Raw genomic sequence first — 12687 nt, 5'->3', positions numbered from 1 at the left:
TTTCCGAAAATTGAAGGGTACAAACAGATGCTTTCTCCATTTCAACCTTATATGTTACCGCAAGTGGCGCAACCACAGGGAGGGCAGAGGGCATCCCCCACAACCTTGGGCGGAAAGCAATTCTAGGGGGACAAGGGGCAAACATTGACGGCCAAGGGCACCTGTAAGGGGACACAGAGGGACAATTGCACACCTCAATTTCAAATTTTATGCAAATAAAAAACATTTCGTGAAATTTTCTTGCTCGCATCGCTCGCAATATCCGCTTTTCTTAGTTTTATCAAGTTCAGAGCCGTAGTTTGGGTCGGGGAGAGTCGGCCATGGGTCTAAATAGAAAAAGTTGTAAAAGAGAATACCTTGGCGGCCAGTGAAATTATTTGCGCCCCATTAAATCAATATTTTTTTCATTTGGAAAAAAAATCAATTTAAATTTTCTTGCTCGCTTCACTCGCAATTTATAGTTGTTTTCTGCAATGCATTGTAAATTACCAGAGGGAAAACAAAGACTGCTCTTAAATGATTTTGTCTTAAATGCATGAACGTTTTTTTGGAGGATTGATTGATATTGATTGATATGTTGTTTTAAGTTCACTTTATGCACAGTAAGGCTAATCGGGACTGCACCTACAGTTTAAAGTGGGATCCGAACCACTTGAGCCTCCACGGGGTATCGAACCAGGACCCCTTGATTACAAGGCAACGACGCTACCACTGCGCCATCGAGGAGGCCCAATTTTTTGGACGAAAAGGAGAAACGAGTTAAGCAATTCTTGCTGTTGGTTTATTATGAGGTGGATGAATTGATTATGTAATGTATTTAAATAATATATGTTGTATGTATATGTATTAAATAAACTTTGAATACGTACACAATTTAGTGTTAGCATGTCTGCATATGTGTAAAACATATTTTGTACATGAAAGTTATGCAGTGCATTTGTTTTGGCTGTGGGCCGAGATAGCACGTGACATGACGCAGATGCCGGCATTTTCGTCTCGTAACGTCTCCCTTATTTACGCACATATCTTTAGCTTGCAGACCAGTGGTTTCCAAAGTGTGCGCCGCGGCGCCCTTGGGGGCCGTAGCTAGCTTGCAGGAGCGCCGAGAAATGATCCAATATTTTCACTGAAATGACACTTACTTGTTAGTCCACACATGGTTTTAGAATCGAACCGTTGCATGGATCTGTTTATTTCATGATTTGAAAGACACTTAACACTGTAGAAATCAGTCTTTAGCTTTTCGATATGAATACTACCGTAGATGGCGTTCGGATCAAGGATTTTAACGGAGCCTTTTCAATACTGGATTCTTGTAGTGAAGTCACTGCAGTATAGAAAGAGTTAGTTGTTTTGTCATGCGGCCGCCCGGATAGCGAGAGTTTGTTCTACACATGGAACTTTCTCGGCATCTAGTTATTCTCTAGCAACATAAAATCTGTTATTGAAAAGAATTTGTCACAGCTTATCAACTACAGTAAACCCTAGTTAACACAAACCCGCTTAAGACGAACACTCGGTTAACATGAACTAAATGTTGGTCCCGGCAGGGATGTATTATATCTTATAGAAAGTTTTATCGGCTAATGCGAATTTCGGTTACCACGAATTACGAATTGCTTTTCAGTCTGTTGTGTCATTAGATCTCATTTAACACGAACTTTCAAAGTTTTTCATATTTTTTCTCTGTTGCTCCTCTGTCGTTCCTGTGCTAGGTATGTAAGAAATCGCTCGACAATCTCTATCATCTTGTCAACAATCAAATTATACAGTATTGTAACAAACAGATTCAGATCAACAATGTGTTCAAATGTGTTTTTCTATTCTATAAAACATAGCCAGTACGAGTAACATCAAGATTAAAACTTGGATGCAATTGCTCGACAATCGCAATCATCGCGTCAACAATGAGCTTATACATATTTAACCAACAAATTCAGTTGTGTGTTCAGATGCGTTTTTCTATTCTTTAAAACATAGCCAGTACAAGTAACATCAAGTTGCAAGCATTAAGACGGGATCATGGCCAAGAGGAAGCAGACAGGCATAGATCTGCAAACAAAACTGAAAATCCCCGGTTAGCACGAATTCTTTTAACACGAACTCTTGATTTCTCGGTCCCTTGGGATTCGTGTTAACGAGGGTTTACTGTAGTTTGAGAAATACTTTGAAGAAGCTAATATTGACAAGTTTTCATGGATTCAAGACCCATTCACGGCCAGAGCTCCATCTGAATTTACTTCAGCAAAAGACGAAAATCTTATTGAGCTGTCTTGTGATAATACGTGAAGACCAACTTTGGTACCGTGCAAGTACTCAGTTGGATATCAGTAAAATATGAATATCCGATGGAAAACCGTTAAGCTCTTCGTTAATTCCGTTTGCGACGTCATACTTGTGCGAAGCAGGATTTTTGGCTGTTGCTATGATGAAGATCAAGTATCGTGTAAAAATCAGCGTGGAACAGGAAATTAGGGTGGCTGTGTTATCTTTGATATCAAGATTTGGGAAGATTTGCAGTGAATATCAGGCTCACCTGTCCCACATCTGTCCCCAAATATGTGCTCATTTAGTGCTTTTTACCGTTTCTGAATTTGAAATATGTGTTTATTTTTTAACTTAAGGCGAGGAGAGACAATTACGCACCAATTGTGCATTTATTTCAATATCGTCGGATTGGGCACTGCTATTTAAAAAAGGGTTTAGTATGCAAGAGAGTATGAATTTCTCTCCATGTTTCAAGTGGAAACTGTTTCTCAAGTTGATTAGTAAGCTAGACACGATGTTCGAAAAATATGATTAATAAGTATTTACAGAATCCCATGTATTCCTTATGGGAAATCAACTTCAACTTCAAGTTACGGCTAATCAAATGGGAGTTTCGACTTTTCCTACTACTATGACATAGTTCAACGTGTCCTTCTTCCGTCCATGTACTTTTCTACGTCATTGGATGTTTGATATTCCCGAGAGAACGAATAAAATAATGGTCCCATAAACCTAATGCATTTCTCCTTGCCTCATACGGCCATCCTGGCAGTGTTGCCAAACCTGATGTGCATAAAAGAGCTACATTTCACCATTAACAGAGCTAAAGATGACTTTCAAGGAGCTAGATTAACAAAGGCTGCATAAAGTGCCTCCTAGGGTAATTTTAGGTGTCAGAGGGGTGGGGACGCTGCTATTACCGTTAGCTTTAAAATGATGGCAATTTATTCTTTGTTTTCACCGCCTAGATTTGGCGGCCTCACCGATCTCAATAATCCAATGATGTTCATATGAAATTTAAAATAAAGGATTCCCGGATAATAATATTGCCATCTTCACTTTAGCCACAACGCTATATATAAAAATACCTGGTAAGGAAGGAGGGTGTGGGTGACATAGTCTATATATGAATATCACGACACGTGCAAAATGTACACTCATGGCAAAGGTTGGTCTTTATGGGCGGGTGCCACAGTTCACAGTCAAACGAGTGTACGAAAGTGCCAGATCTGGCTCCAAAAGAACGAAGTTGGCAACAGTGATCGGCAACTACCACAGCGAGAAAGACCTAGGGGAAATTATCCCCCCTCACCTTAAGGCAAGCAACCTAACCACACTAATCGGGCGTTGCAAGTGTTGCAAGCCAACATTCTGACTTGGGCACCGCGGAAAAATATTGAAACACCAAGGATGCTGCGAAACGAAAACATTTGGGGACCCCTGGTTTAGACAATTATATTTATATTGCATACCGAGTATTAACCTGTGTTATAAGGGTTGTTCAAAGTTGTTCACGCACTATCACGGCCAAAACGAACGCACTAAACATGTTATTTGTAAAAATAATAATAATAATTATATTCGGAATGCATTTATCATGTATTTTCTGTCTTTCAAAAATACAGTGTGGGTGATCGTTTTCCATTATGTATGTGACATTGAACGTTTTGAAAAATATATACATAATAACAATAATTACATTATTATTATTATAACATAATATTATTAGTAGTAGTAGTAGTAGTATTGGTACGTTTTTATTGATACTTGTCCCCCCTAGCTTTTGCAGACGATCTCGTTTTATTTGCTAAAACTGAAAAGGACTTACAATATAATTTAGGTATATGGAACAGAGAACTACAAAAGGTAAATATGAGAATTAACACCAGTAAAACAAAAACAATGATAATAAGTAGAGAACATAGAACTCATACCATTAAGATAGAAGGCGAGAGCTTGGAACAAGTAACAAAGTTCAAGTATTTAGGGTCTATAATAAGCAGCAGTGGGAAAATAGATGAAGAAGTAAATAATAGAATTGCTGCAGCAGGAAGATTATATCATGCTCTAAATAGAAACTTCATAAATAAAAAGGAAATTACGAAGAAAACAAAGTTGACAGTTTACAAAACACCTACACTAATTTACGGGTGTGAATCATGGCCACTAACAACTAATTATTCTAGCAAACTTCAAGCAACTGAAATGAGATACCTAAGAAGAATAGAAGGAAAAACAAAACGAGATAGAGTAAGGAATCAGACAATTCGAATGAGCCTTAAGACCCAACCTTTACAACAACAAATAGAAGCGTCGCAGTTGAGGTGGATTGGTCATGTTCACAGAATGAGTGAAGAAAGGATACCTAAAAAGATATGGCAAGCTAAAGTAGATGGAAAGAGACCAAAGGGAAGACCAAGGCAGACCTGGGACGGCTGGATGGAAGAAGTTTTGAGGAGAAGAGGATTGGATACCAACAGGGCAAAAATGTTAGCCAGAGACCGAGAAGGATGGAGAGCTCTTTGCAAAACCTCTACACCTGACGGTAGAAGAGGATCGACTAAGTAAGTAAGTATTATTATTATTGGTACGTTTTTATTGATACTTGTCCCCCCTAGACAAAAATTCGTGGTTGCGCCTCTGATTACCGCTTCTCACCACCCACGAGCAAACACACAATAAAATATACCTATTAACAATATGAAGGGTCTGTGTGATTCCAATGTATCCAAAAATTCGAATTCAATTCAATTAAACGGTGTATATATTTAAAATATTTAATTTACGGGACGGAGTTTACATTTGCAATTACACATACTCAGAACCGAAATACATCTACAAAAACAAGTCACAAATGTAACGGGATACACTAATGTAAAAATAAATGTCTGTACAATAATTTCAATCGTATAATAATTTCAAACTAAAATTTACCTCATCAACTTCAAGATATCTTATCTTGCAATAATCTTCCGTCCGTCAGACAGATTGTTCTGCAAAGGACACTAACAAAGTTAACGGACTGAGAGAATGCTGTTTTATTTTCCACGCAGATTTATTTTTCTTGATAAAAATAGACTATAAACTGTGAAAAACTTGCTTCAGGGCATTTATAAATATGTATAAATTCAATGAGATTTTGTATTAATAAAAGTTACAATTTTTCACTTCTAAGGAGAAACATTAACGCAGAAAACACAAAGAATTCTCGGAGCCTATAATGCACACATAATTCAAGGAATTCCTGGTGATCAGCCACCCTGAGGTAGCAATGTAATCGAGCAGACCTGTAGCTGGAGAAATATCGCAGTAGCAGTGGCGGCGATTGGGTTCCAAAACCGGGGGGAAGGTGCCAAAAATGGGGGGCAAACACAGTATATTTTCCTTTGTAGATAGGTTTAGCATAGTGCGGGGGCAAAAGTGGCGGGCCAATGCCCCTCTTCCCTCCCATTCGCCGCCACTGCGCAGTAGGATTCTAATTCGACGACTTAGTCCTTCTTCTCGCTGCTTGTGGATATGTTATTCTCGTTGATTGCCTCGTTTAAACAGCACCTCCTAGTGTCGACAGAAGCTAGCAAGAACATTGTTGCACTTGGATGCCGTAAGATGATGCAATAAGGAATGTTTCAAACAGAGGCGCAACCACGAATTTTTGTCTGGGGGGGCAAGTACCAGGATAAACGTACCAATAATAATAATAATAATAATAATAATAGTAATAATAATAATAATGATGATGTTTATAACATTATTATTATTATTATTATTATTATTATTGATTTCCTTTTTTTACTTCGCTTCTTGTGCCAGTTTTGGCTAATTTGCAAAGATGGGGATGAGTGATATGATGAAATTTATGAATGGACACGCACAAACATCCATGCCCACGCCGGGATTCGAACCCGGGACCAACATTATTATTATTAGTAGTAGTAGTAGTATCAGAGACGTTATTACCCTCGTAAATTATGCAAAAAGGGGGTAGAAGTTGATGCTAAAGCATTTGTGTTCGAACAAACGATTTGAATTATTTTTTCAACACGTTCAATTTCACATTAATAATGGAAAACAAGCACACAAACTATTTTTGAGTGACAGAAAATGCTTGATAAGTGCATTCCAAATATAATTCTTTTTTACATTAACATGTATAACTTTCATGCACGATATATGTTTCACATATATGCAACATGGAGCGACGTGGACACTAAATTGTGTAGGTATTCAAAGTTGCTTTAATACATATTATATACAACATATATTATTTAAATACATTACACATCCAATGGATCCATCTCACAATAAACCAACAGCAAAAATGACATAAATTGTCTCTCAAATGTGCACGTTCTCTTTCGTCAAAACAATTGTTCATGCATTTTCTCGTAAAACAAAATCAATGAAGACAAGTGTTATTTATCTGTCTGGAAATTTACAATGCATTACAGAGAAGAATGAGAAATTGCGAGCGAAGCAAGCAAGAAAATTTTTGGATCCAATTCTTTGCAGGCTGTAATCATTATAGATTTAATAGGGCGCAAATAATTTCACGGGATGCAATGCATTATCTCTTTTACAACTTTTGTGCCTCCTCCATGGCGTAGTGGTAACATCGTCGCCTTGTGATCAAGGGATCCTGGGTTCGATACCCGGTGGAGGCACATGGTACAGTGGTTCGGATCTCACTTTAAACTGTAGGTCCGGTCGCGATTAGCCTTTTTGTGCGTAAAGTGGACTTAAAAAAAGAAATCAATCAATCAATCTTACAACTTATTTTCATTTAGATCGTTCGGCGCCCAGGGCCGACTGCCTCTGCTACCTAGCTACGGTTCTGAACTTGATAAGATTAAGAAAAGGAGGGACTGCGAGCGAAGCGAGCAAGATAGTTTTACGAAAAGTATTTTTATTTGCATAAAATTTGAAGTTGTGGGCGGTAATTGCCCCCTGCAGGTATACTTGGCCGTCAATGTTTGCCCCCCTTAGAACTCATTTCAGTCCAAGGTAGGGGGCAATTCCCCCCTGCCCCCCTGTGGTTGCGCCACTGGTTTCAAATATCCAGGGGAATCTGGTGACTCCCCCATTTATCCCTCTTTCTGGCGCCCGTGATCAATACACTAACTAGAGTTGACGAGCTGTATCTTTGCGGGTGAACTCTGCCCAAGCCTGGCTGCGCAGTAGCAAGGGGGAGGAGCTACCGGCAGCGCGTCATTATCCTTGCGTTCTGTCCTTGCTGTCGACCAACCAAAGGGCGAGTAGGTGGCAACTACATAAACGTATCTCTCTCTCACACTGCGCGGAGTAGCCAAGGCCACCCGCAAAGATACAGCTCGTCAACTCTATATCATACAAAGATGTCACAAGTAACATGCCTACCTTCCCAACAAGGTCGGAAGCGTTGAAGATGGCCATGAGAATAACCGGCATCCATGACCTGAATTTGCAGCTCACGATTTCAGACTCGATCCCCGGGTAGAGACACAGAGTGACGAAGTATGCAAGGCCAATGGACAGCATGTACGGCCACACTGTCTTGGCCACCTCCCATCTGGCCATCAGGCCTCCTGAAAAACGAGAAACAAGTGAATGACAATCATTCTGGTTCACCACGCTCTGGAACAAATATTGATGAAATATGGTCCACGCTAGAAGTACAAATATATTTTCTATTTTAATAAATTTAATAATCGTATATAGCATGCATTTAAAATTTAAATATATTATTTAAAAAATAGGAGGTGATTGGCTTTGTACAAAACTTTTAATTTTTTAAAATTTAAAAATAAACTTCCTATTTCCTCGTCTCTTCCTTTCGCTTTCTTCCTATTTTCATCCTCCACTCTCTCTTTCTATCTTTCTCTATTACTCCTACATTTTCTTTATATTCTCCTTAGTTCCTACTTCAATATATCAATCGCGTATATCCTCTTTCCTCTGTGCTTTCTCCTGTCACTCATTCTTTTTTTCCCAATTTCATTCTCTCTCTCTTTTCAATCCTCCCTCTTCTTTAATTTATGTTACCTAGTTCTTTCCTTTGTCTCCTTCGACATCTCTCCTCTCTTTTTTCTGCTCTCTCTCTCAACCACGTTTTCCCCTTTTCTATATATTGCTGTCTCTTTCTCTCGTCTTCTCTATCATATACATTTTTACTTTTTCAAGAAATAAGATAAAAAATAACCAATGTTAAATTTCCTCTATTCTAATTTTTTTACAAATCAGTGTACAAATAAAGCAAGTGAAAGTATGAACTCCTCACACAAATATATAAAATTGAATTATATAGTAGCATAAGACATTAATTACACACTAAATTCGAGTGATGGTGTGATGAAATTTATCCTCTCTGCCTGTCTCTAGGTTAACATTATTTGTATCCTGTTTGTGATGTGAAATTATATTGACTAACCTTTGTTTCCTAGTATTAAAGTAGAGGAAAAATTTAGTATTGAGGTTTCTGGTATTTATGTAAAGAAAATAGCTCTTTAGAGAAAAAATATGTTTAGTATGATGATAAATGAGACATTGCAAAAATTACATATTGTAAAAACAATGCATAGGCACCACAAGAGACCAAAGTGAGGAAGAAAATGTAGTATGTTGCAGTATATTCCTCAAAGTCAAGTTCAAAATAGGTAGACACTTTTTCTGGCGAAAATAATGCCAATTTATAAGAAAAGCAGTGTTGCCATCTTACTAAACTGTCCGAAAAATCACATCTAGCATCAGCCCTATGGACGCTGGACGGACCAAATTTTGCGGGGCGGCACGATCGAGGATATCTAATCCCCGTACCCCAATTTCGAATGAAACGGAAAAATGGAACCAATTTTAGAAAATCATAATTTTCGGGTAATTTTGAAAATTGGACGTCTCTCGCTGAACCACTACTTGTCACACGTTATGAGCAAGTTTTTCTCATAACGTATAAGAAGGAAATGATGTTGAATAGTAATGGCCCATTCATATACTACAGAGCATTCCCTGACATTCGCTACGAGACTCGGCGGCAAGCGGCCTGGCGTCTGCGATTGTCTTTCCCGGTGAACGGGTCCGCGACAGTCGCACGCTACAGTCTATTTTTTTTCGCTCTCCCTGCCTTCGCTCTCTTTCCCTTTCTGTTGACGTTGCAGACTGACACCAGTATCCTCCCTCGGAAGTTGTATTGTGTCGTGTCCGTGTGTTGAAGATTGTGGCTTAATATGGCACCACAAAAGTTTACATTACAACAAAGGATTTATCTTGTCGAGTGTTACTGCGGAAAGAGGAATTCTGGAGAAGTGCGACGACGTTTTGCAACGAAATTTCCTGGTGTTCCGTTCCACAGGGGACCACTATATTAAACCTCGTAAAAAAGTTTAGAATAACAGGGTCAGTTCTGAATAAAAGTGGAAAGAAAAATGGGGAAATAAAGTATACAAAGACAATCCGCACACCATCCGTGAGTTAAAAGAGAGTATTGTACAAGAAATCGGGAGAATTACAGTAGACGAACTTGTACGTGTAAATGCCAATTTCCCTCGGAGATGCCAGGAATGTGTTTCAGCAGAGGGACGTCTTTATCAACACCTTCTGTAGTCAAGGTTAGTACACAATATGAAAACTGTAATTTTAATAACCGACTCTAGCGACTGTTGCGGACCCCGTTCACCGGGAAATACAAGCGCTGATGCCAAGCCGCTTGCCGCCGTCTCGTAGCGAATGTCAGGGAATGCTCTATCGCATAATTTTCTTCCCGGGAGGTCGACAGTTTCAAAATGCGTTTGCTAAAAATAGTATCAACAAATATATTGCTTTGTCATTCCAGTATGTCATACCTTCATATGTACATAAATGAGCAACTGAATTGTCATGTGGCCTCCCCGATGGCGCAGTGGTAGCGTCGTCGCCTTGTAATCAAGGGGTCCCGGGTTCGATTCCCGGTGGAGGCACATAGTGGTTCGGATCCCACTTTAAACTGTAGGTCCAGTCCCGATTAGCCTTCCTGAGCATAAAGTGGACTTAAAACAACAAATCAATCCAATCCAATTGTCATGTGTACTTTTCTAGAAATAGTGTTCCACGTGGTGGTGGTTTCATTCGAAACCAGGCATCCTCTAAAGAGATTTTTCATGTTCATGTTTTTATGTTTGCACCTTAGCAGTTTCTGATAAGAGAGTGCGCAAAGTACACTTACTTTTGACTCCACCCCAAGCCTTTACATTCTTGGAGTAATTACTGCCATAGACGCTTCGCATACGGACAACCACGTCTTCCACCTTGTACGTTGGACCAGTCCCCTTGGTCGTTGGTTCGTACACAGGATTGGAGAAGCTGAACGGGGAATACTGCGCTGTGTTGTCGGAGCTCGTGCCGGAATCTGTAGGTGGGGGACTCTGCAGCTTCAAGACGCCATATTGGTTCTTCTGCTCGCCCTGGTCCACCGGGTCCATCTGAAATTACAAATGTGTACATTGTTAGGAATCTTGGGCGAAGTAAAGTTGACGAGCTGTATCTTTTCTGGTGAATCATGACTAGGGCTTGGAAGTTGAGGAAAAATCATTTTCTTTCCTAGTGTCCGAAGACGAGGCCCAACATAATATATGTTCATTTTGGGTCATTGTAGGGCAGAAAAAGGTATTATTTGTCCCTTTTTGCCTTTTTCGGCGTTTTTTGGCTTATTGGTCCTTTTTTTTAGCCTTTTTTAGGTCTTAACGGCTTTTTTCTTTTGCAACTTCACCTTCTTTTGACTACGTTGTTGCTGTCCATTCTCAATTCGAATGATCATCAGTTCATCACCTCTTAAACATTCTTTCTGTAGTAAGAAAATAAATAAATAAATAAATAAATAAATATATATATATATATATATATATATATTAGTGTTAACATGTTGTATATGTATTTTCTTATTTTTTACGTCGCTCCATGTCGCATATGTGTAAAACATATTAGTCATGCATTTTCTATCTTTCAAAAATACAGTTTGTGTGTTGTTTTTTTCAATTTATGTGAAATTGATCGTGTTGAAAAAATATTTCAAATAGTTTGTCCAACACAAATGCTTTAGCACCGACTTCTTCCCTTTTTGCGTGATTTACGAGGATAATAACGTATTTTATACTACTACTATTGTTACAATTGCGCCTCTGCAAAAACATGCATGCATATTTCATGCTTTCTTTATTTTCAGCATCGGACCCCCTAAATTTTATTCCGCACCCCTTGAGCACCCCCAGATGATTAATCCTAACGCCGCCACTGAGTAAACTACAGTTTGAAACAGAATTTTAAATTACTTTCAATGAATTAGAGTAAAACCTCGTTAATCCGCACTCCGATAAGCCGGACTTCGCTAAATCCGGACAGGCAAAAGGGAAAAAAAAGCAGAATGCAAGGTTTTAAATGTGACTAGAAGTCAACAGAACTTCCCAAAGAAAAGGCAGTCAACCACTGATGAAATTCTGCTTCCCGCAGACTTTGTACTGTGCTGTATAGTGTATTTAGGCCTATGCCCTTTAAATACACCATAATAAACGTGTTTTGTTGCTATAAACGAAGTTTAAATGCACTTTCTACTGTTGTATTAGGTTATTTCAGTTCATCCGGACTTTCGTTAAACCGGTCAACTTATCCCCCCATTAGTCCGGATTATCGAGGTTTTACTGTATTTTGAAACAAAGTTTTCAGTTACTTTCAGAGAACTACACTTTGAAACAACTTTATCAATTGCTTACGTTGTAAAACTTTTTTTTCATTTACTATCAGTCAATATTAATTATGAAGAAGACCACATCTTCCAATTATTATGTATTAAAAATAAAATTTTACATAGCAAAAAAAAAATATATGTTCATGAGCAGAGGTAAACATCTCACCAGACCGACATCCTCGCTTGGTTCGAGAACTATTTTGTGGCTCGCAGCCTCTCCGCTCTCCCGGCAAAGCGTCAGGTAGAACTGGACAAAATCCGTCCGCTGCACAACCTGATGAAGAACGAAGCAAATGCCCACGATGATGATGGACAGGACGAAGAAGATGATGGTGTTCACCTTCTGGTCATCCAGCAGGAGCTTCGTAATGATCCGGTTAGTGGACACCAAGAATCCTGCAGCGCCTGTAAAAGAAATTTAACGAATGGCATTATTTCAATGATATGGATACGATGGAATCAAAATTCAGTTATACAAGAAAATGTAGAGCTGTGTTTCAGGTGAGTAATAATTATGGATATTAATACCAAAACTGATGACAATAGACAGATATACGTATCAAAATATTACATGTGTACACTGTAAAACACGTGTTATCAATCGTCGAATTTAGGTACGTCTTTGAAATGCTTTTTTCACTAACCCTTACACAGCGTGATTCAAAAGGATGGACTGAATTTCGTACGGATGGATTATCCTTGCTATTCTTTCATGTGGATTATAAATTAACTTG

At 38.8% G+C, this 12687-nt stretch overlaps 1 protein-coding gene across 1 annotated transcript in view; it reads right to left on the bottom strand.

The window, feature by feature from the left end:
- The window catches only part of Ent3 (equilibrative nucleoside transporter 3), a 117879-nt gene that overhangs the window by 10810 nt on the left and 94382 nt on the right, over positions 1 to 12687 (bottom strand). The window contains exons 5-7 of the mRNA XM_083136792.1: positions 12120 to 12358; positions 10439 to 10694; positions 7642 to 7829 (exon numbers count right to left, since the gene is read on the bottom strand). Coding sequence (XP_082992918.1) covers positions 7642 to 7829; positions 10439 to 10694; positions 12120 to 12358 — 683 coding nt within the window. The remainder of the gene's footprint in view (positions 1 to 7641; positions 7830 to 10438; positions 10695 to 12119; positions 12359 to 12687) is intronic.

This window comes from Lepisma saccharinum, chromosome 15, assembly GCF_977018435.1.
Source record: "Lepisma saccharinum chromosome 15, izLepSacc3.1, whole genome shotgun sequence".
NCBI classification, from domain to species: domain Eukaryota; kingdom Metazoa; phylum Arthropoda; class Insecta; order Zygentoma; family Lepismatidae; genus Lepisma; species Lepisma saccharinum.
Note: the sequence above shows the minus strand (reverse complement) of the source record. Positions and strands in the feature narration are given on the sequence as shown.